This window comes from Anguilla anguilla, chromosome 8 (genome assembly GCF_013347855.1).
Source record: "Anguilla anguilla isolate fAngAng1 chromosome 8, fAngAng1.pri, whole genome shotgun sequence".
NCBI lineage: Eukaryota > Metazoa > Chordata > Actinopteri > Anguilliformes > Anguillidae > Anguilla > Anguilla anguilla.
Window position 1 is genome coordinate 14803769 of NC_049208.1, and position 25823 is coordinate 14829591.

The 25823-nt window shown below is 40.9% G+C and overlaps 1 protein-coding gene across 4 annotated transcripts in view; it reads right to left on the reverse strand.

The window, feature by feature from the left end:
• The window catches only part of LOC118234423 (dipeptidyl aminopeptidase-like protein 6), a 162277-nt gene that overhangs the window by 108106 nt on the left and 28348 nt on the right, over positions 1-25823 (reverse strand). Inside the window, exon 1 of one of the 4 annotated variants that reach the window (XM_035430943.1) lies at positions 20307-20535. The exons of 2 other annotated variants lie outside the window; for them this stretch is intronic. In XM_035430943.1, the coding sequence (XP_035286834.1) occupies positions 20307-20363 (57 nt within the window). In that variant the 5' untranslated portion in view covers positions 20364-20535. Of the gene's footprint in view, positions 1-7871; positions 8820-20306; positions 20536-25823 lie in introns of those variants that run through there. One more of the 4 variants, XM_035430939.1, reaches the window with a different exon arrangement.

Genomic DNA, 25823 nt, shown 5'->3' on the forward strand with positions numbered 1-25823 from the left:
AGATGCGCCGCGCACGCACGGAATCGATGGGCCTTGGAAGAGCTGCTTTCCGCTTTTGCGGTGTGTCAAACTCCCTTCCCTTCCCTCATAAACCAAAACTGTTTTCATTTGTGAGGGTGAAGGAAAGGCTGATTCAGGAAATCAATTATTTCAATTTCAGGCTAGAAAAAGTCTGCAGATACTGTGGCCTTCCAGGACTAGGATAGAAGTAGCCCTGTAGATACTGTAGTCCTCCAGTCCCAGATATTCACTACAAGCCCCAGACATGTTTATGTTCTTATGGAAATAACCCATGCTCTTCTCACAACAAAGATCCCCTGGGCTACACACTCAACATGGAAAAGAAACTGCCTGGTTCAATTAACAAAATGCAGTCAAAACATTGTGCCCTGTCTAGGACACGGTTTAACCTTATGCACGTATATACATTTATATACGTATATACATTTACACAAATGTGTAAATGAATATGAGCATCAGTCTCATATTTCATTATTTTGCATGGATTCAAGTCTGATTCCTTGTGCGATGATTTTATCACCCTAAAATGTCTTAAAATATGTTCCATAAATTATAGCCCTTTGAAAAAGTTCAGCTAAAAGTGCTGTGTAGGAGCACTTCCGTGTTATGAATTACAGTTCAATAGCAGGCTATTACGGAGTACTGCTTTGGAATAATAAACACAAAGATTGATTATGCTATAATTATAGTTATGATTGTGATTAAATAATTGGTTTATTGTGCTTTTACAATTGCTGTCAGTGAACAGGAGTGGCACATTTTATTTACAGAACAGAAAAGCAGACAAAGCCTGAGTGAATTTTGATCCGTTATGAAGCGTTTATTGTAAACAGCTGCCACAGGAGGAGCCTGCTCTCAAGATGAACAAGGACACGCCGTTAGCCTTTCCACCTGCGAAACCATGGCAACAAAGCAAAAGGGGTCTCTATTGAGGCAGCAGCTATAGTGAGAGCGAGCCTTGTCTGGTCAGCCATTGGTGCCAATTTATTTAGTCTGATCACTCTTGGGTGAGACCACCAGGGTAAATGAGGCAGGGAAGAGCAGTGGTCACATCCTTCACTCTCATCATTATCTTGAGTGCTTTCTGGTCATGGATTTTGAATTCTCCCCCTCTTTAGATGGCAAGATTACAGACCTGGTCTCACTCAGTTACCCCAGACAGATGCTTGATTATTTTGATATGAAATTAATACAAGCAGATAAATCAGGCAGCTTTTAATAGTATCTCAATTAGCATGGCATTTGTGAGTGCTCTGCCTGGTGTATTGTGGGATTGGCAACAGCTGAGCACGTCTGCACAAACTCTAATGTACGTATGTATAAGGAGAGCTCCTGCAGTACCTCTGTATGACTCAAGAGGGCTCTGATTCATGGGGTTGACTCACTCCTAGAACAGCCTGCACTGCCCATCTCCCTTTTCTCCTCTTTATCAGTGACTATTTATCAGTCTTTTCCTCCTCCTCATGACCAGTCAGAATCTGCATTTGGCTTGGGCCAGGACCAGAGCGAAAAGGTCCTGACCTGCCAGCAGCCAATACATAAAATGTAATAATTTCATACCTTCAATTTGAATCGTTAGTTCAGCCTAATGTGGATTGGTTCTGCCGGTTACTCTTAGTCTCTCAAACACACGTGCCAATAAACAAAGGCTCTGAGCCAGAGTGGAGTCTGACAACTTATTTATTCCACTCCGAGAATCATAGTAACAGCAAACAAACAAGCAAGCCTTTATAAGGTACTTCTTTAGTTGTGTTCAACATTATCAGTCACGGATGGTAGTTCACTCAATCAGAACTAAACCCCAGCTTAATGGCTGCCATGCAAATGATTCTCTGCATTTGGTAGGTCCAGGCAGAAGCGGAGCTTAATGTGTCGGTCCTATTATAAACCCTAAATTTCGTTGATGAAAAAATTTCACACTCCACCTCCCCTGCTAGAGGGAGTTTACTGTCCTCTGAATACCGGGACAGATTATTTAATGCGCCATACTTCCTCTGCATCAAAATGGAGAACTTAAGTGTTGTTGAGTCAAATGTTCAAGGGAATGTTTTTTTTCCCCCTCCTTGCAGTAACTCAAGTTTATTAATATCCTCTTAAATATGCGGTGGGATTCGTCTATTTTTACCTCCATGTGAATGCTTCAAAGACAAAGGGGCTGTGGCTTAGACAGTTACTGCTCTAAGTACAACGCGAGGCAGAAGGCTGTCTGCAATAAACAGCACAGCTGACAACCCGTTAAAATCAACCTGACACCCTGATTTTGTGTCTATCCCATGTGTCGGCTGATTTCTGACACTGCATCTGTATAGAGGAAAGCGGTCCCAGGGTTGTGTGATGACACTTCTATAACATTAGCAAACTTCCAATTACAGTATTTTCAAACCAGCCTCAATAAAAGGCTGTGTGTGTGGTTTCACAAGAGGGCAAACCTTATCACCTGCATGTCTAAGTCAAACAAGGTCCCAAAATGACCACCTCACCCAAGGGAGAATGATTTGTGAAGCTTGTCTGTTATGGTCAGATGGAGTCAGCATGATTGGCTTCTTGCAAACTTATTCAAACAACATTACATTGCATTGCAGGCATTTAGCAGATGCTCTTATCCAAAGAAACTTACAGCAATCTCTTTACATTACATTGCATCCATTTATACAGCCAGATTGGATATATACTGAAGCAATGCAGGTACAGTACCTTGCTCAAGGGTACAACGGCAGCGTCCTAGCTGAGAATCGAACCTACGACCTTGAGGTTACGACCCCACCATTAACTTTATGAATATTTATTTGCCTTTTGCAAACTGCTTTTGCTAACAGCGTCTGTCACATGACTGGATTGTACATTTTAAATCACACCCTTGTATTAAGCACTTCTCAGCAGAGTGGTCACATATCCAAGTCACCGAAAGCACACATTTGACCGCACATTTTTCCCTTCTTCACATCATGCAGTGAGAAGATGATCTGGGATTCTCCTGTAGACGAGGAGAGAAAATCTATGCTTCCAAACTTCCAAACGTGATAATTAGAACTGAAACATCTGTATAATATCTGATTGCTATTGGCCCACCACCATCTCATGCATCACTGAGTCCTATCTATCCAGTCCTATCTGCTGCATGCACAAACACTGTATCCAACTCAATTTTGCAGCAAAGTAGCTTTTATTTGAACACAAAGACAATCCAATAAAATAATGCCACATCATTGTTATTCCAGACTGAATGGAAGCAATAATGTTATTCTGTATAGCAGAAAGTTCCTGAAATACATTATTCAGATTTGGGGCAATTTTTGACAGACCCGCACATCCTGGGACAGGAACAGGACAGGAACATGTCACAGGGATTGGAAAAGTACTGGATGTGGGATTAAACCTGGAAAGTGATCGTTTGCACATTTTTAGTGAAGATAAAAATAAATCTAAATAAGGAAGACTGTCACTGGACATGTTCATACACAACCAAATTCAGGGAGGGAACTATAGGAAGAAAGGATAAAAAGGAGAATATTTTCTATAATTTGAGAAGGAATATAAATAGAACAGTTTCTTAGACCATGCCCCATCGTGCATCACAAGCTAAGAGACGCAGTCTGCTTAGCTTAGGATCTGCCAGTAATTGGCTTGTCAAAAATAGCTGAAAAATAACAAGAACCTTGCAGGGTGAGAGCTCTCGAGCAGGCAGAGTCATTTCAGGTCCACTGAACAACCCCTGACACCGCCAATGTAGATTAACTGCACGGACAGGGAGGCTTGAACTCCACACCATATCTAATGATTCAGGTTTCTTGATTCTCTGTACTGCTTGTTGCATAAATGCACATCTCCCCATTAAATACACTTACACTACTTTTGTGCAGAAAAGGCCGCATGTGGCAATGCATAAATCAGTGCTTGTGCAAACACTGTAATTCTATGGAATATCCAGAGGGAACTGAGACAAAAGGAATGTATGGTAGCTGCAGTATCCAGTAGGAAAAAAATGAGCTATTATACAGATAAAGTGTTTCTCAGGAGATTGGTGCAAGACTGATCTAGAAGTTCAGGAAACAAAGACTAATGGACACATTGTTCTAAGTATTCCCCACAAAGCCCCGCTGAGTTTGGTCATGGTCACACAGGCTCTGGGGCTATCCATTCATGTTATGATGTATGACCATCTGAAATGAAGCATGGATTATAATTACCATCACAACATTATTCATAAGCATGGAGATGCCATTCGACCAAACATTAAATTGCAGCAGCACTTTGGAAATGGTCAATGTGTGTCGCAGTTACTTTCTCCTCTAATACAGTCCATCTTAAAAATAATAAATATACTGATTACTAAAATATTTTTTTGTAAAAAAACACAAATATATTGCATTCAGATGCAATGCCATTTTTTCAGTCTGTATGCAAATATAGAATCAAGCCTGCTAACTGTACAGCCATTGCTCGTAAATCAGGGATAATCAAATTCCTTTATTCACAATACATTAGCAAAGATGACTAACTTGTATAATATGGTTATAGTCTTTAATTTCCAAGGCCACTTCCACATGCTTTCAACCTACTGACCTCAGAGTCCTTAATCAATAGGTTCCTATATCTTCTTGCACTGATGTGTAGTCATTTTGGACCTGTAACCAATATATGAAATCACATGGTTCAGCGCAGCAGTTTATGACTCCATAAAGCCATTGATGGGGGGGGGGGGGGGGGTGGAGGGTTAGCAAGGCAGGTCAAAATGAAGGATGCCCCCACCCTGCTGTCTTCAGTTCAATAAGCTCTCCATCACAGTAGGACTGATATCTCTGTGTCCGTTTAACCTTTAAATGTCATCCTGTTCCCAGCTGAATCCCTCTGAGGTTTAAGTAGGGTTAGGTTATTGGATTCCGTCGTGACATTAAAAAAAGGAAAAGGTTTCTCATAATTCACAATTAGAGAAACAGTTGGTGTTGACATGGAAACCTGATGATGGCTGTCTGTTCTTAAGGTCTGCCAATCTGTGGCGGCCTGAAGGTTACATTAATTATGCGTAGTGCTTTAATGTGCAAGCACATCAGCTCAAACGCAATACTTCTGTCAATACAAACTGTAATTATCATACAGCTAAAAGTATAATTTTCTACTAATGTACAAATTTTTACAGCTAAAAATGCAATCAACAGAGGAACAGTTTGGTGCCATTTCTTTCGTGACTGACTGCAGACAACAAGGTCATTACATTACTAGTCTCAAGGTAATCTGAAGGTGTGTGCACACCTTTAAATCGCGCTGCATGAAACAGGGTAACCTGAAGATGGGTTCCTAAGATCTATTACAAATACAACCATTCAGAATGAATTCACTTATCTCATTTTAAACCAAACAAACAGAAGTTTTCAATACTGTTATTCATTGTATATCCATGTATTTGAATACTTACATTAATAGCAGCTTCACTTATCAGTGGGGGAAAAAATATTAAATCTGGTCAAAACTGTGATATGATAAGGATATAAAAAGTATCTGAGCAGCTAATACATATAAGACACATAACAAAGACTGGAACGGTATGAAAAATGCGTGACTCAAATATGGTCAACAGGTAGGTATCTGGCAGTTCTCAGAAGCAGTATCATTTGCAATAGTCCCGCCTGCTCTTTGTCAACCAACTGTCAGCAAAGCAAGCGTTAACAATTCAGTACAGCTTGTACTGCAGACAGCACGAGTGGTCATAGTGTGAAAAAATAGTGTGAAATATACCTTGTGCAGATTGCCACACATGAGAATGCAAACAGGTGGGATATAAGATGTCATTCCCACTCATAATATATTACTGTGCCACACCTTTGGTGCTTAACAAATCTAGGTTAAATCCACAAGATGGCAACTGTTAGTGCCAACTGCATCAGTTACGTATAATAATAATAATAATAATAATAATATGTAACTGATGCAGTTATGCCAGGACAATGGAGAACCGCCCTACCCTTTCATTCCATGAAATGCGTTTTAACATCGCATCTGCATGATGGAACATTCTTCGTCACAGCATTCCTGTCACTACACTGGTGCATTTCAACATTTTAGCTTGGGCCAGATTACCCACTACTTTACGAATGAAAGTTCACTGCCAATCAACTGGTCGAGCAATTTATATTCTGCCCATTACAGCCTTGCCTGTAAATCTGCTTCGCTCTTTCTTTACAAGCAGCCGCAATCATTTTTTCAAACCCCGCTGCTATTTGTCCTTAGGACATTCATGTGGTTTGGGTACTTACTGACTTTAGCTCGCTGATTGTACAATAAATGTCGTGGTTGCACTTAATGTGTGCACGTAATAAAAGCCAAAAAGCGAAGACAGCGATTACAGCACGTTGGATGGCCTAACGTGGTCCAGCAGAGACGACAAAGGCTTCGCGACAGTGGCTAGTTTAAAATGACGCACAGAATTACCCAGCTTTATTCATCATAGCCACATTTACGTGCTTTAACATATATACGCATTTTGGTTTCCCATACGTTGCCATTACTTTTACGCGTAAGTGAATTAGGATTTAAACATTGACAACTCAATAAGTAACCATTATTTCGCAACAGAATAGGCAGTAACAAAAACTCATAACATAACATGAACTCAACCATGAAGTAGGCTAGCCTAAACCGTAAAACTCGGTCCCGTCAAGCGACACCTGCTGCTTAAATGGTCTCACAACACAACTACATTGAACAAATTCATAAATTGTATGGTTGTATGGACCCTGCTAAATACAGGTTTCTACATTGAAATACATATAGTAGGCTATTCTGATGTTTTTGTAATTTATTTTGTTCTATAATTAGGTTTCAAATACATTATTATTGTTTTTGTTATTGTTGTTGTACCGTTGCTAGTGTTATGCCAAAGTAACCAAAATAAATATTACTAGGCCAATTGTTAAAATATTGAACATTGTATAAGTTTTACATGTTTTATTCTAATCGTAAAGTTTATGAAAATCATTCATGTCTGAAACATGTTTTAATTCAAAGATGTGATTTGATTGATTAAATGGCAATACATTGATAATGAATACGTTATCAGAACAAATGACTGCTCGATTCACAGAAAGGCTGCATGAAAAATTGACTAAGTTGGGGTCATCCACCACCCCCCACAAGACAGACAGACAGACAGACATACACACACACACACACACACCCACCCGAAGAATCCGCCCATTGCTAATGAAGACAATGCAGAAAATTCTGAAAATTACGAATCTAATAATCATCGCTCCGAGACAGGAGGCGGCATGTTTGATTTACTGATTGAATTTTAAATGCAGGCCAACAATGAGCAGATAAATATCGACCAGATGCGGTTTAACTCTTTTGTCCTTGCACGATGTGTGGACATAACTGGCTACGAGTCAGTGAGTCAGCCGTTACGCAGGTACTATGAACTAATCGGCTGCATGTGCGCTGTGGACTTGATTGGATTTGCAATATGATTTTAAACCACTTTCCATGAAGGCCAGCAGAAATAATATTACAGGTACATTAATACTCGAGAAACTAAATATATTGCATCATTCCATTTACACCAACGGCAACTTTTCCTACATCGTTCAGGCTCGGAATACACTGTGCGTCTGCCAACTGTCCCATGATGTCATTGTTGTGAATATCAATGAATATAAATGCATCCGCTCCAAAACCACGCCTTTGAGGTACAGTACAGATTGTATCACATATACCTGATGTAACCATGAAGACGTTAGAGCCGTTTCATGAGTCTTTTTTACTATGGATTCAACAAGCTAAAAAGCGAGCAGTCTCTGGATATTAATTCGCACAACTGACAACACATGAAAGGGTGAGAGTAAGATTTCCCTTACGTCCTCGTCTTCGCATCTTCTCCCGTTTCGTTGCTGGAAACGAGGTCTCTTGTCTTGCAAAGGGTGCGGGGTCTTCCCAGCGTTTTCCTCTTCGGCACTGTGTCCACCGAGAAGGTGACTGGCCTCCGGCGGGTTTGGGAAAGATCTGTTAGTGTTAATCTTCCCGGTAAATCTCTGATACAGCGAAGCCATATGTAAAACCAGAAGTCTACTGCATGTCACAACAGAAGATTAAAGTTTTTCATAAATCTACCGCTATTTACTGTTTATTGTTTGACGTGCGTGTCAATGGAAATCGGCTCCCCTAAAACTCGCGAGCAGAAGCTGCCAAAAAGAAAAGGAAACTCAGTTAAGTGGATTGTTTAATCAGATAAAGGATTTAAAATGCTCTCTTCTGTTCGTCCCAAACGGCGAGGTGTCGGTTCAATTTGTTGGAGGTAGCACTAAAGCAGAGAGCGTTCAAAGCGGTGTCGATAAAGTCTGTTCTACATTCCAAGCACGTTGTTTCTCCACCTCGGTCCTTTGGGGGCTGTATGGATCCTGCCGTCCGCTAGATGTAGCGGCGAAAGGTTTAGATTTCCAACCGAATATCTATTTTCGAATTATACTAAGTAAATAAATATATCGGCGTTATAATAGCCTACCATGGCACGAAGAGTATAATGAACTGACGAGACGAAGCAGGCACTCTGGCGACAATTTCTGCAGAAGTGACCTGCAGAACTGTTCAAATAGTATAATCTGTAATCCGCATCGTTCGCGAATAAACACGTAAACAACGCTTGGTTGCTCCTCCTCTTAATCGAAACACAACAATTTAAAGAAATGCGTATTAACGCGGCATCTCTGCGAGCCGGTCCATGGAATTTGTATTCCTAGTTTGTAATCTTTGCTTCTGTTTCCCCACAGAGCCACGTCTGTCATAAAGCGTCCTCCAGTGCCACTCTGTGGTTCTCCAAAATACGACAGTATGGACAGCTAGAACCGCGACGCGGTTTGGCTTTCTTTTTTTTCCTTTTTTTTCAGAGAGCAGAAAAACAACACGTCAGTTAACCTATAATCGAAAGATAATATCAAAAAAACATTAGTAAAGTGAACAAACACTTTTGAAGAAAAAAAAACGTGAATGCAATTTGAGGTGAATGTCAGATAACAATGTTCTCACTAAGAAAAGAATGCCTATAAGGCTATCTATAATTAAATGCTTAATTGGGCTACTGTACACTGTGAATGATAAACCGACTTCCCACAGTAAGAATAATGAATCAGGATTCTTCAATCAACTACTACATTTTTGTTCATACTGCTCCATACAACCAATGTTAAAATAAAAGAACAGTAATTGATAAACTGTGGAACCCATCTGGGCCTGCTCTGGCCCTTGGAGTTCCTGGAGGTCGTGCATAGGGGTCGCTCAGCACTTGTTGTTGTTGATAAATAGGTAGAACTATTATCGAGATTATTCGATGCAGCGACTCGAAATGAATTTCAGCACCACGGAGAGCGTCACAACACCAGTAAAGTTAACCTGTTGAATCCTTAAGACATCACTAACTCAACACGCTGGAAATCGTCGCAACTTAAATGTTTTATATATTTGGGACTATCTGACCTAACATCTGATACACGGTGAAATTCAGCTTTGCAGCGCATACACGTGAATACATAGCTCCCAAAATTTAGTCGGTCTTTGTTCATGATGAGCTGTCTTTTTGATTTGAAACACTTGAGTTGATCTGTCTAGAGTGAATATTGTGTTACCACGCAACTTGATACACCCGATTAAGTCTATCATCAATCATAATTTCCTTTATCCCTAAGGGTCAACCCCCAGTCATTAAATTTTCACATAAGCTGTGGGAGTGAATTAATTAATAAAATGCCCCATGCGGAGACTGCTGTATTGATGTAATATGCATAGTCATTGCACGATAACACAACCAGCCAAAAAGCAGAGCCCCCTGCATAGTCTTTTTCAACCATACGTCACTGCTTGATAGCATTAGCATTATTTATTATTTGCTGAGCAGATGCCCTGGTCCAGAGGGATTTCCATAGATCACATTTTACAGAATAACCATTTGTTCAGCTAGCCGTGATCTGATCCAGACTCCAGGCTGTACAACATGCAGGCTTTGGGGAGACTAGGCTTCTCCATAGATCAAAACTCTCTCTGTCCCTGAAACACAAATAAACTCGGTATGCTTACTAGATCAAATGCTACGTGTTTAACTGTTTTATTAAGAGTCTATGAGAGTATAAACATAAGCTACATGATATATTCTATAGCCCATTCCACAAATATATTTTTTTTATGTTGTTTTGAGAAATGTGTTTTAGTCACTTAAATACTGCCATGTTTAATTGGTTGAAGGTCTTTAGTTTTTACAATCTCTCTTTAACAAATTAGAAAAATCAGTTGTGATTCTAATATATTCACATTCTTACATTTAAAATTAAATACATTCGAAATAGTGGTTTGTGTTTAAAAAAGATTAACATATTTTATCATGAAATACTTTACTTTTGCAACATTTAACCAATAGTTAAGTTCTGTTCACAAATGAAAATACTGTATGTAAGCTTTTAACAGTATTGCTGAATATCTGCTAGAGTAAATCACGCTCTACAATCATTTCCTCATGAAGAAGCATACCCAGGACCAAACAAAGCTGAAATGAAAAAGGCATTTTAACAGGCAGAAGCAATTACTTTAACACATTACGCCACATTAAAACATCAAACACTCTTCTCTGCCTTCAGTAAGTATAGTGAATTTTGAATCAGCACTGTCCAATTTTACTGTGTAGAAACTATTGTGAAATATGAGAAAATTCATTTTTTCAAACTGCCGACACGAGAGATGGCCTAAACCCAAAGGTATAGTCAAGGAGAGTCAAGAAATGAATTTTGAATAGCTACCGGAAACAAGAATGGATTTTCTCTATGTTTTGACTAATTACTTGAATAAAAGGGAAAAGCACTAATGTACTTAATTTCAATTTGTACTTCCATATTCAAAAAAGTGTCATTGAGCCCTATGCATTTATTTAGTGCTCATTTTGCCATTTTAATATCTGAGGTTTCACTTTAACTTTCTTTCTTGTTTTGAGGCGCACAAAGGTAATTCAGATAAAGGATCTGATTAATTTAGTCTCAGTAGACCTAAATGGCAGACCCAGTAAGGACAAGCCTTTTGTGGAATGTGAAATGGGATGCACTGCAGTGCAGTGAGGTAAATGGAAAGATGTAGATTTGTCTCCCGGACAGGAAGATGCTTAATGTGTCCTGTGCGTGATCAGTCTCCGAGCGGTGTTTAACAGAAGAAATGGTACATGATAAAAGTTACGGCTCCTGAACACTGGCACCTGACATTCAGGGGGGCTTTCGCACAATGTGGCCAAGGGAAGTAGCCTGACCATCGAACACAAAGCATTTATGTACTTGAAATAAGTTAAGTCGTCTTACATCTGTCAGCAGAATTTAAGGACAGATTGCAAGGTGGGTGTTTTGGGTAGCCTCCTAAAAAATAAATTGATGAATGAAAATAAATTAATGAATGAAAAATAAATAACATAACATAACATAATGTAACAATGTATTGTAAAACAACATTGCATTTCACAGCATCAGTCAATGTGGGAAACTGCCTGAAAGTTTTCCAATATAATTATTCCAGATCCTTCTCACATTCAGACTTCACATACTTATGATTTCCTGCCATCAGTGGCATGCATAGTCCATTTATCTGGGTAATGCAGCTTGCGCCCAAAATTAATATTGTGCATAGACATCCTTATAAGCCATCCTTTTGCTGTCTATTGAAGGTCACTGTCGAAATGATAGCCATTACTTTGGCGTCTCAGAGCATACTTAATGTCATGGTGACTTTTATCCAAAGGCGGCACGCACGCACGCACACATGCACGCACACATGCACACACGCATGCACACAACCAGCATTTCCGGGTAATATGGGGCCTGGGAAGACATACGGACGAAAAACTAATCTTATGGTGAAAGATCCTGTATAACAACAACCATTCATAAAGCCTTAATAAATACGAGAAAAACATTCATGAGCACTATTTCTTTATCTCTCCAGGTGTGTCCCATTTAGATAAAAAATATATTAGTCATGGGAGCCCTGGCCACAACTTTGCAACATAAACAACCACGCAATTACTCAGCCTCAATCATTTTACAGGTCACCAGCACCTTATGGGTCTAAGAAAGAGCATATCTCAGATTTTATGGTTAAAGCTAAACTCTGAACATCACACAAAGGGGTAAAGTATTGAGTTTGAGCTAGCTTCTCTACCTAAGTCCTAAAACCATGAAGAGCAGCAGCTAAAAGCTATCTTCCTGAATTCAGAGAAAGTACAGGGCACAGTAAAAAAAACATGAGCAAGCAAGTCATTAGAGAAGGGAGGGTAGGTACATGTATTTCAGGTTAAACATCTGATAAGATAAACAGAAACTTTCCTAATAATTTCTTTGTACAAAAAAACTTGTGAGTGTGTTTTGGCATTTGCTGCGTCATTCATTCATTCATGTTTATCTAAAAATCACTAGATAACTCGTTCCTCAGGTAAGAGTATCAACAGAAAAGTAATGCGCACATTTAAGAAGCTGCAAAGTAGCTCCTTATCAGAAAGCATTCATTTGTAAGTGCTGGTCACTGATAGATAAAACAGTGGTTAGGGACATGCAGTCTTGTTCGGGGGTTTAATGCATCCTGTCTGAAATGAACCAATGAACAGGGAATTGTGGGAATTTCCCTGGTTGCACATTCAGCTAAGCTCCTTGCGCATGAGTAATAACCCTGACAGTGAAAGCTCTGACCCTGAGCCCAACGAAGCTACACCTGTATCATCAGTACAAGGGGGCAGAACAGTTGGCATAATTAAATTTCGCTTTTTATATTTTTAAAACAGATGATTATCTCTTTACAGATTTCAATTCAATTTAATTCAGTTTCATTTGAATTTCTCTTTTCAGAGAGAACCAATCTCTCAAGGCATTTTATAGACATTCCATGCCTAGGTCCCCATGAGCAGGCCAATGGCAAAGGTAGTAAAAAAAAAAAAACTCCTGTGAGGAAATGAAAATAAACCTTGTGTGAACCCTAAATTTGTGGGAGCGCTCCACCAATAACATAGATATAGTGTAAATTATCATTTGTATTAAGTCATTAAGATTGGAACTGTCCTGTTCCTAAGCTGCGCGAAGTTAGCCAGTTCCTTTCACACCTGTACATTTTCCAGCAGCGTGCACACAAGCCTGATGAATTGTCGTCTGCGCAGTTTTAATCACGCCATGCTGCCTGGATGGCTCAAAGGTTCATTAGTTCTGGCTGGCACCCAGGTTCACTCATTGAGCCCAGAGAAAATTCATCCTGTTGATAGATGTGGGCTGTATTCTGGCATCATTTACTTCTGTCTTCCATGTGAGCGATTTGGTGACTGAGAGGGGTAGACATTTCTATTATCACAGGTCAGTGCCCTTTTACCACAGCATAATTTTTGCTATTTATTTATATTAATTCTGGTTGTTAATCAACAGCGCTAGGCAATATGTCTACCAAAACACTCTCCTTCTTTGCACGTTTATGTTTGACCCCTGTAATATCCTCTCTGAATCTACCTTTATGTTCTAACTTCAGTCTATAAACAACCTCTTTTATAGAGTTTAGGGCAAGACATCGACGGGGTTCGGGTAATTACGACCCTACCAGCTTTCACATTTCTCCGTACAAATAACAGAAGTTACAGCAGCCATAATTGTCCTCCAATGGAACAACAGTGGCGCCTAGTGGACGCTAAAATTATGAAATGATTTGCCTGCATTAAACTTGGAATTACGGGTTTTCTGTACTCAAACTTCACAATGCTTCTCGGAAGACTAATAGAGTCATGTCATTAGCAGTGGGGAACAAACAACCAGGCGACTACTATATGTGCTGTTTAGACTGATGTTTTTGTCTTTATTCACAGCTCGTCTCCACAACCCCCATTTATTTGACTGCTTCTTTGCCGCACGCTTGGCGCGTGTTTCGATTTGTGATGGATGTCTTCCCATCCCGCTCGCGTTCCATCCAGACAACACGTACGATCTGCCTTACGTCTCCCAGAGGATCGCAGCAGTGCTACATTAAAAATCACTGTCTTCTCCACAGCAACTAGGGCGATGTGCTCCTCGCTGGAGAGCAACTATTGAAACCTGCCATGTGTGATATTGGCATTATATTGACCGATACATCATGTCGCGTTGCACCTCATAACTTCTCTGGCCACAGCCGCAGAAGGGATTTCAGGGACATCCCTGCTCAATGTGGTGACACCGTTGGAGGTATAATATTGTTATTACCCGTGTTGGGACGTTGGACCCGCAATGAAGGCGAGTGGCAATCAATGTCATTCACTGACTGAGCCAAACCAATCAAAACACGTTCATCTCCACAAAAAAAAGAAAAACTTTGATCGGTTGAAATCGGTGAGCTGGCAAAGACGAAGCCCGGCTCTCCCCCGACTCGTTTTCGCTACGCCTGTCGGTATGCATTCGCATATTTTCCCCAGGGTTCAGTGAATCAATGTGTTGAATGATTCCCAGCGTCATCTCAGCTCAAATTTATCTATTCTCATCACAGAGAGTCTCTCCGGAATCCGGCCTATCAGAATTCATTCTAAGACAGCATATTACTATGTCTGAGATACGTGAGAAACACAAATCAATACCGCGCATAAAATAATCTCGCGTTTAATTAAAACTTGAACTCCAACATCTCCGTAGCTGTGTTCTCGCCATATTGGCTGGTGGGTGTAGTCAACGGAAAATAGAAATATTTAGATCGTACCATTATCTTGATTTAAAAAAAAATCTAAGACACCACATCAAACATTGGACAGCAACTGACCATTACTTGTGTATCAATCTAAAGCTTGAGCCCACGCTCGAAAAGGGTTCTGCCTTGTGTTTTGTAGCGTCAGCATTATTGTACATTAATTTTTCCTGGAGGGCAGCATTACAACAGATGCCTACCCTCAATGTGCATTGACAATTAATTATTCCTTGCTACTAAAGGCGAAACTTAATGGGATCCAAGTTCCGCAGCAAAACATACTGCTTATCGTGCAGTTTTGCTTCAAAAATCCAGCAATCACAAACCAAGCTCATTTCCATACTTTTACTCTAGGAAACCCACTTTGAAATGTTATTGAGTCTCCACTTTCAGCTGAGTACAAATTTGATGACAGAGAATAGTCTGCAAGAACTATTAAAGAGACACAGGCACAGAGGGTCCAGAATTCTAACAGCAAAATATCCACTTTAAAATCAATCCTGGCCAAGTTAGGCTTTTTTAACAGAAAATGTGCACTGACATATACTTTAAACTTTTAATCTAAAATGATTTTGTTTGGTCATTTTTGGGTTAGATTAAGTTTTGGGGCTAAGATTAGGATTGAGTTTAATTATATGATTTTAATTTATTTTGTGTGACTGATTGCAGTACATAACTAATTCTTTGTAAAATACACTCCACAACCTTGCATTCCTTTTAACAGGAAACTAAAATGAAAACGCTTTTTATTTTCGCTACTGAATGGTCCGTCAGCCTTGGCATCGGTGGAGCGCGCCTGGAATGTCATCAGGCAGCTGTGACTGGGAGGCCACAGAGGCGGAGAGCAGTGTGCGTTATCCAGCATGGGTAGGGTGCGCTTAGTTTGGCTACTGCTCCGGCACCCCAAGGTGCTCTTCAGGTTGCAACATGTCATTAGTGTCATCGGTGAGGGATGGTAAAGGATAGTGGGGTTATGGGGAACCCCCTCCACCCCACCCTGGGGGTGGTTCAACCAATCAGGATGTATATTTGAAGAAAACATCTGCCCAGCAACAGCTTAAGGATGGAGCAGCCAATGGCAACTCCCCTTGTTAGATGGGTCAGATAAGCTAGATGGGGGGGGAAAGCAGCAGCGATAAAGGGACTCAGGTGACATTTAAGTCTCTCAACAGGCCCCACCCTGTTTCATTAGAGGTAATATATTCCTTCAGAATACCATCCTACTGGCAGAATGACATCACAGACGTCACGCTCCACCCCTGCTCGGGAGAAATCGATATTGTCATTAGTCAAGACATTTCAGATTGCTGCTCCCTGACCAACAGCGGACAAGCAGCACGGAGTCTTTAATACCGAATTAATCTGAATCTGATGGTCTTCAATAATCCTGCCTCTCTCTGAGACACAAACTCCAGCATGTGAATCACCTTTCTGCCGCCTCCCGAGTGCGGCTGCCATCCGTATTCCTCAAACACGCTGGCGGCTCGGCACGTGAGCAATCCGGCAAAACGTCTTCGCAGGCGTGGTGTTACCGGGCAGAAGTCACCGTGTGGGCACCAGGCAAAAGTCCAATAGAGCCTGGGGGTACTCCAACTGGCTACACTCCTCCCCAGCTCACGGTCAGCATGTTTTTTTTTTCTGTAATCATACCTAACGTAACATAACCTAATATAATGACGAGAACAGGCCATTCAGCCCAACAATGCTTGCCATTTTCCTAACTAAATTAGTGCTCTGATTACCTACAGACTATATAGTATCTAACGCTGTATCAAGCCTAGTCTTGATACCTGATGCCATAGTGAAAATGTCAGAGGCCACGTGGAATTCTTCCTGGTAAAAAATAAATAAATAAATAAATAAAACATAACAAATCCCACCTGTTGGTTGTTGATAAGGCAGCCAATCAGCAGCAAGGCATGCGTTGCGTTTTTGTGGATCATGTTTCAACACATGCGTAAAATTGACATTATTTCTATGAAATAGGCACTGGATATGCTGGATTATTAGCAGTGCAATGTGTACAGATATTTTACTGTGTATTTCACATTTCACATGCAAACACACACATTGTTTTACGTAAGGGAACAGGCACATTCTCTGACCAATGCTTGCACAAGGAGTAGATAAATATTTCAAATCAACATTGTTTTCATTCGGCACACATTTGGGTGTAAAAATCTAAATTTGCTTCATAACTGCAGATAGAGAAAAAATATGTTTTGCTCTTATGCAAGATGGAAGTTGAAAACATGCACTATGCAATCTGTTTACTCTCTCTCACAGGGACTTGGTCAAATTACCACTGAATCGAATTGGAAATTGACAAGATAAGGACAGAAAATGGAGTTTTAAGGTAGAATGGGGAATACGGACTTTGGCATAGGGCTAGAATCTCCGCACCTGAGCTCACAGACACAGGACTATAGGGGAAATAGCCAGGGACCTGCGTTTAGTGCAAACCACTCGACACACAGACAGAGGGGGACGATGGAAAAAAGAAGGGATGGAATGAGGACAGAGGAAGGAGAAAATTATAAAGACAACGAGGAGTGACGTGGAAAAGTGATGGAAATCGACAAGTACACTGGGCTCCTTCCAATCACTTATTTTCTCTCCTTGCAACCTTTCCTTGCATCCTTCCCTCGCTCCTTAGTTCCACTCAATAGAGGATGCAAGGCAAATAAATGAGTCGAGGAATCGTGCATTAGGCAACTGGAACGTCCTGGTTTAGTGAATCTACAGGTCGATCATTCAACTGTCACGTGTTCCAAGAAATACTTCCGCAAAGGATGCACTTGTGTATCCTCGCTGAAACGTCCTCCAGGAGCCCCCTCACTCCTAGCTCCTCACTCCTCCAAACAGCATTTAACGGATTAGAATGTCCTTAAAGATGGTGAACGTCGAGGACAGAGGAGGCAAGGACGGATAAAAAATAAACGACTGGAATCAGCCCCTTTAGTCTGAGGACTGAAAGAATATATGGAATGTGGCAAGAAAAGAGAAGAGAGCGAGAGATTTTTTTAACTTGTCAGTGTGTTTCCTTTTCATTTATCATTTTCCAATATTTAGTGCTTCTATTAATTGTTTGTATTGTGTCTTGCTCCACTGGCAGTTGTTTGCCAATATTGCAGTCATGCCAATCGAGCATTATTATTGCTTGAGAGAGAGATACATTGCTGGCCAGAAGAGAAATGGCACAGTCAGTTAGAAGACTGGGTGTGTGTGGATGTACAGCATATGGGCAGTAAAGCTAAGTAAAGGCATTCTTATCTGGAGGGCATTGTTGTGTATGAAATTCTAAAAAATGGCCAAAATCAAATACAATAAGAAAATATCTTAAAGATTAATTTAAAAATCTTATAAATATGCAAATCACACAAGGCTCAAAGCTACACTGGCTGCAAGAAAAAAATAGCGGAAACAGCACCAAAAATAAAAAACATTCAGGCTCAGGGACCAGGTGGCATTCGACTTCAAGGGTTTGAAGCAGAACTTACAGTATGCTATTCAGAACTGATTGGGAATATTGCTTTTGAAGAGGCCTGCTGTTCCGCTGTTTTACCCACGATCCGGACAACACTTGTTGGACGGCGCAGCCCCGCATGTTTAATCCAGGACCAGTTCGCTTGTGGCCTTCCCTCGTTATTGCTTTGTTACGGCTGGAAGCGTTTGTGCCTGCAGTGCCACAGGCTCAAACTGCGCTTCTTCACACCTCCATATGCCACTGCATCAGTGGGACGGGTCTACCTGCACAGTTAAATGTCCAGAGTTAATTCAACTCTTAACAGTGTGCATTTTAAGTCCAATTGGGACCCAGAGTTTATTTAAGACAGAACGCTTTACTGTTTTAATGTGTGGCTGTAGAACATCACCCAAGTCAGATTTCGGAGGGGGAATTATTAAATTAAGAGCGCCAGCAGGCTGTTCTAAACTTGGTCGAACAAACACAAGAATGCGTCACCTGATTTTTCCATTCTAACACACGCTAACACTAAATCACAATGTAGCACTGTCTGCCGCATATCTGCAGGGCATGTACTTTTCAATTGGACCATTCGCTGGTCCACGGTGTATTAGAGAAGATACAAGCAACCACGTGTTTGTTTAAATTGCTTCCCCAGGAGGTGCTAAAGGCAGCTCTTAGTTCAGCGATGCTCCCAACCCTCTGGAATCAAATCCTGGCTGTATCAGTGGCCACTGAGGTCAGGGCTCCTGTGGGGCGGGGCATGATTGACCACAGTATTGACCGGGCGGGGGGGGGGGGGGGGGTAATTTGGTAAAATGTCCCCCCTCACATAATCTCAATTAGTTACTCCATATACAGGATAGATGGTCTGACAGGAAGCTGCAGTCTGTCTGCAGCAGCTGCGCAGCCAGCGCAGTCCTCTGCAGTCAGTTCAGCCTGGTGGACTGCAGAGCCTATTAAGAAGCTTCTTTACACGCACGTTTACGAGTTCGTGGAGGTCATTGCGGCAGTGCAAACATGACTGGGGAGACCAAATTTGGAGAACGAGAAAACAGAAATTTCTACCTCAGGCACCGAGTGGAATCATGGCCAATCATCAGTGTGGGGTTAGCAATCTGCCGCCATGCGGAGTTATTCAGCTCCTTCACGGAATGCTCAACCCCCTTTTCATAACGGTTCAGCAACTCCTACACTCCGCGCATTTTCCTGACCTGATGTCTTACATACATAAACAGGATTCTGACTATATGCCAAAACAGAAAACATTTCAAATCTTGGAACCTCTTTCTTTAGAAAATCATTAAACCTCTGTTTAACACATCTGTTGCACTGGTTTTCAACACACTGAATAATGAAAATGCATTATACTCTGTGGAACAAATTTGATCCATTTTCTGAATTGAATGTGTTAATGAACTGTGCTGAGGCTTTCAAAATTGACCTCTCATGCCATCACATTATGAAAACAAGACTCTCCTGTGATGGAAACACATGAAACTATGAAGCCCTCAAATATCTCCATGAAAAACCATGGTTTGTACATATCTAGAAATGAAAAAGCATAAGCACTTTAGTGACATTTGTGTCCGAGGTTGATAGAATCTCAAACATAAAGCATAAAACGAGGAGCCTATATTGCAGAACCGGAGAATTTTCCCGAGATGAAAATGGTGTTTTTTCAGTGCGCTACAGGGATTTCACTGTAAACAAGACCACTAAATGTATCATCAGTGCAATTGTCCAGAATTGCAGCCCTGCACCCTATTACTGCTCAAAAATCCCTACACTGTTCATGTAAATTTCAGTTACCTATGCAGATACCTGAAACGGTAAATTCAGATGCAAGTGAAAATTGCTTTAGATGTCAGTTTGTTTTCATTTCTGTAATATGCAAAACAATTTGTAAAAATGACTCAAAATAACACCTGTTTGTTCAAGATGGAATGCACTGTTACGTTGTGATATAAGAGACACCAACTGCATTTCAGGAAAAAAAAATCATTATCTGCAGCGTAAAGGGCATTTTTTTTTCTTTCGCTAGTACTGCAGTAAAGGGAAAAGCCACTTTAATCGAGATGAGGACAGAGCAGGCTGCAGAACGTGCATCTGAAATGAGAGCCCTTACCGTTCTGGAAGAGGTGGTGGTGTCGATCTTCAGCTGGCTGGCGATTAGAACCGACATGGTCCGGACCGCTCGGGCTCCGATGCGCGCGCGCGCAGGCTCAAGTTGAGCGGTAAAAGTCTGGCAGAAGTCTGCTAACGGGCGCAGACGCTCGGTTTGACGGTCCCGCCGCCGTTCTTCGGCCGCATGCTCGCAACGGGAAATCGATGGGGCGGGCGCACGTGTGTGTCCCCCTCTCCCGGGTAACGCGATCGGTCCAAGCGGGAGACTTTAAACCGCGCTCTCTCTCCTCCCTCTCTCCCTCTCTTAAAGCTTCCTCCCAGAGGACGCCACAGGCTCAACACCACCAGTAAACCGCAGCCAGACTCCAGTGCATGAGGATGCATGCCACGGGGAAGCATGCACGTGTGTGTGTATGCTTTATGTCATATGCGTGTGCATGCATGCCTGCATATGTACATGTATGCAGATGCGTGTATGGGTGTATGCTGCGTGCTTGTATGTGTGTGCACGTGCATGCGTGTGTTTGTGTGTGTGCATGCATGCTACAAATATTGAATCATAGACTCCAGAGAGAGGCATGTGCTTGTGTGCACCTGTATCTTCCCGTGCCAGTGAGTGATTGTGTCTGTGAATGTATATCCACAATAGTGTGTGTCTGCATGTGTACATATGAGTAGGTGTGAATGCATACTTTCATATATGAAACTGTGTGCATGTGTGCGCGTGTGAGTGTGAGCCCACATGGGACTGAAAGGATCAATTCAATCAGCTCCTCTGTTGGGTAGTGATTTAGCGTGAGCAATATTTATTCTGCATGCCTCGTGTGTCGTAAATTACTATATCTGCCCCTAAGAGGACGGACAGTTGGCACGATTTGCAGCTGTGTTTTATTTATGTTGCATTTACACATGGGTCCCGGATCCGCCGCTCAATCTGGATAACCAATCTACGGCACAAACCGGCAACGTCCGCGGACTGACTAAATGGGAGTCTGCAGCCAAGTGCAGAGGGACCACAGCAGAGCAGAATAATGGCTTTGCAAAGATTAGGTTTCATTAAAAGACGAGCCGCTTTCAACAGGAGCAACAAGTTTTTCCCATTACCTCTCTTTTAAATTACACTGAGAATTATCTAGGAGGCTCAGTTCAGTAAAGGAGGATCTAGTAGAATGCATTACCTTCACACAATAAAAAGCACACAGCAGCTTTGCCATGGCAGAAACGGCCACCAAATGAATTGTGGATGCGTGACTAAGTTCCACAACTGAAACGTATCGCACAGCTCAGTGTTTCCGTTTCCTTTAATTGAATTATTCACTGAGTCATTCGCTTTTTTTTTTTTACTACGGCTCTTCTGCAGGTTTGGAGATGGCTCGCTGTGATTCACAACCAGAAGGACTGATCTCATAACTTCCGCTCCAGTGGTGGATATTCTTATATTAATACTGTATCTGATTGAAACAACTTCTATCTAATAAATGACAGGGATATCCATCACATACGGTACATCGTAGAAGTGAACTGGTGAATCTTAACGGGAAAAAACTGCATAACTGTGGATCTGTACTTGGACAGAGAAATTATCCACTGTTCAGCTTTTAAACCCTTTAGCTTAAAACCAATACATAAACATGATTTCATTTGTTCTGGTGAACTCATAGTTACAATAGCACAATTGCTTTGTCGATTTGTATCAAAAGCTACATAAAAAAAACACTTAAATGAAGACATAACAAAAAGGAATACCACGTTACAACTTTCCTGGCTTTAGACTATAATAATGGCTATGTTTGAGAGTGTATGTTACAGTGTGTTGAAGCTGACCCCATATTATATGATGCAAAGCCTCTAAAACGTCATTGGCAATGCATCCAAAAAATTCTCACTGCTGCTGATAATGAAGTCAAATAATTACTTATAGAGATAATGAACTCCCTTTGTGCACACATTTAATGCAGTCTTCCTGCCACACATCCTATGGAAGATGTGTCTTGTTTCATCTCTATCATATTCACAAGGATGGATCAATTGATTCACAGTTTTAAAAGTCTCAAACATTTAGTGTTATATAAAACTTTGTAAGAACAGAATAAGTACGATATAAAATGATGCTCTGGGTTCAGTTTAGTCAAACTTCTGGACTGGCGATTTAATCTCAAAGAGAAAGAATTTGAATAATCATTTACTGTTCACATCATTTTCACAATTGTAGTTTTACTGTGCACGGCAAAATATGCATTTAATTAAAATAAATTGATTTGACAAGGTTAAGGACTATCACCAGGCTCAATACACAAAGGCTGGAATTGAATTAAAACTGACCCAGAAGCCGAAGAATTCAACTAACACACTACAAAGCAGACGCTGTTAGGAAATGCAATTTCTTAAAAATGCCAACCCAAATTATAAAGCACACTTTGACATCAGCTTACTTTTCTTTTTCACATTTTCTTTTCAATAAAGCATGGTCTATAGATTTGACTTCATTTGGCCCTGAGATTCTATTTCAATTGAGCACAGTATCATGTGCATACAATTACAAAAACTGCATGTGCAGTCATTATTAGTTTGAATCAGACTGAGCACTCTGTAGCTACTCAATGGACAACACACTGGATTCCAATGAAAATTATGTTTAATTTGGATTACTCTTGCTGGTGCATGCTGTTTGCATGTCGTCGTAATAGAAAGTTTTCAGGGGTAAGTACTTTTACCGAAATCTCCAGGCAACGCATCTGTCTGTTTCCCTGCTATTTGATGACACACTGACCTCCATCCATCACTCTCATTGCAGGAAATGCCCAGTTGACATGTTTCTTTGTCCTAAAATAGACAATCTCCTCCCTCCCTCCTTCTTAACCCCGTCCCATCACGATTATGGGAAGCTTTCCTCTCCTGCACCACACAAAAATATATAATCTCTCCCCTCAGGCACACAGTAGGTACAGCACAAGCCATGTACAAAAGGTATTACTGTTATGAATGTATCAATGTAGTCTCACCAGCCCCAAACCCACCACTATATATATATATATATATATATATATATATATATATATTATTAGGGGGGCTCGTTGTTGGTGGTAGTGAGGCCCTAAACAGCTGCTTATGTCATTTATTAGGTCGAGCTGGCTCTGCTGACCTGTTTTGAGTGTAGCAGGCATACAGAATACCTTAGATGAAACAAAGAATTCTTATCATTTTACAGCACCAGGCAATACATATTTCTCCTAAAGTACTCCAAGCAGACAGCCAAGAAACAAGCCTTCAGCGGCTCCAGCTACTTGTACTTGTGAGTTGTGCAGTGACTTCTTTTATGTCTGAGTTCTGCAATGACTGGATACATTTTTACGTGGAAACTTTTACTTGGAAGATGAATTGATCTTAAAGTTCCTTCTGCTCGCTGACTGATGAGGAAGTTAAAGGCTGGCTCAGCAGGCCAGGAAGATTTTCTGAGCTTATCCGTCCAGTTCCCTCTGGTCAGTTCAGCGTTAGCAAGGAACGCTTCGCTTTTGGTGAGTGAGCCCAGCAGGTGCACATTCTCTGCCGAATGAACACAGCACGTCGTTTTCTTGAAGAAGTCTTCCCCACCGTGCGCACGCGGTACAGATGCGCAGGCTACCAAACGCATCGCCACTTTCCCTTCCCTTCCACTGATCACCACATCGTGTCGACCTGTCGGTTCAGCGAGAAAAACGAACTGTCACCTCCGCGAGCTGTTTCTGCAGGAAGGAAGTACACAGGTTTCGGGCAACTGACCGCTAGCAATGGCTAACTCGCATTATTTAATAAGCAAATTAACTGTGCTGCGTTTAAATTTACTGTAGTGCTTTCCATAATTGCAGTTTCCACCACAATTTCTCTATCGCTTCAGCATTGTTCAGCCTTACAATTAAAGACTACTTAAAGATAATGACTCCCAAACTCTGTTAATTTCATTGCTGTCCCGTGGTGTAGTTTGGCACTACCTTAACCGTCAAGGTAATATAGTACGCATTTATACCCCATTTAGTGGAGACTCAAACAGAACGAGAAAAGTGCATTAGAACAAAATCTGCTGATGAACCTAAAGAAAACGATTACATAAATGTGTTTGTGTACACATTTGTAACACTAATGGTGCTTTGCAACTGTTCTAGTTAGTTGTTGTCCTTTGACTTCAGTTACAAAATATTTGAGTTTATTAGAGTTCGTGTTAAGCCATTTTCAGTCAAAAGTGCTTTGTAAAGCAAGTATCAGGAAATAAGGTAGGACCAGTCATTCAGCATCAAGGAGAAGCAACGAAGGAAGATCCCATATTCACTACAATGCATGACAGGGGCCTTGTGATGCCAAACTCAGAAATCTGATGAGTACACAAGCTACACAAGCTTGTGTACTTGTGTACACAAGCTCTTGCATGGAATATTTTCTTCCACAGAGAATCATTCTTCCACACCAAAATCATGCTATAAAATAGCACTGCCCATATTTATCTTCACTCCACTCCTTGCTAACATTAGCATGATTTAGGATTCTTGGTCTTAAGACCATTAATATCATCCATTATGTGCATAGGTTTTAGCTTCATTCCGAGTCACTGTTTTACTGCCTGTTCTGTGCCTCTATTATTATTTCGGTTCCCCACTGATCCTGCTTTGAACATCTAATGCATCATACCCATGATGGTCCAGTAAGTCAGTCTGGATAAAAACATCAGCCAAATAAATAAATTAATAATAACTTTAAAGAATAGCTCTAGGTTTAATACATTCTAATACATTCCAATTTTCAGTGATTACGTGATGCATCTATCAAGACTTCAAGAATTTGCATAAGGTGGATCTGGCGGCAATATAAAATGATGCTCGGTGGCACAGTACAATGCCAGCACTCACTATCACAAAAATGGGCCGATGTCATAAAGGTAAAAGGACTGATATATGAACATTGCACTTTTATGGACGGCATGCATTCATGGAAAGCTTAAAATCCACGCAGGGGTTGGGAGACATTCAATTACAAACCATCTGCATAATGAATAAATGCTTTGTTTAACCGCACGGCCCTTTCCTGCTGCAATGCATAACAAATCATTAAAATGTCCGGGTGTTTTACAGAGAACAGGCCCACCGCTGCTGTAAATGCAGATGGCGCATTCAGCATACTGAGCTCACCTTCACCAAGACGGCCACTTTAAATAAAATAGAAGCAACACTGCACACTCATACAGAATAAAACCCCAAATCTACAGCATTCCAGTCTTCCTCTATGTCTCTCTGATTGAGACTTTCAAGCATGTAATTATGGCACTAGCTGTTGTAAACTATATCATAAGTAGGTTGCATTTTTTCCGATATTAAATGTTAATAAATATTTCAGTATGAAATTTTTTTTTATGGTGGAATTAGAAAGTCACATCAAAAAGTACTCTAAGGCATAGTAATTCAAATGAGTCAACTTCGCAGTCAATGATGATTTTCATGTTTAAATATGATTTTCATTTAGACGTGGATGACCAGTTCCAGAGGCAGACACT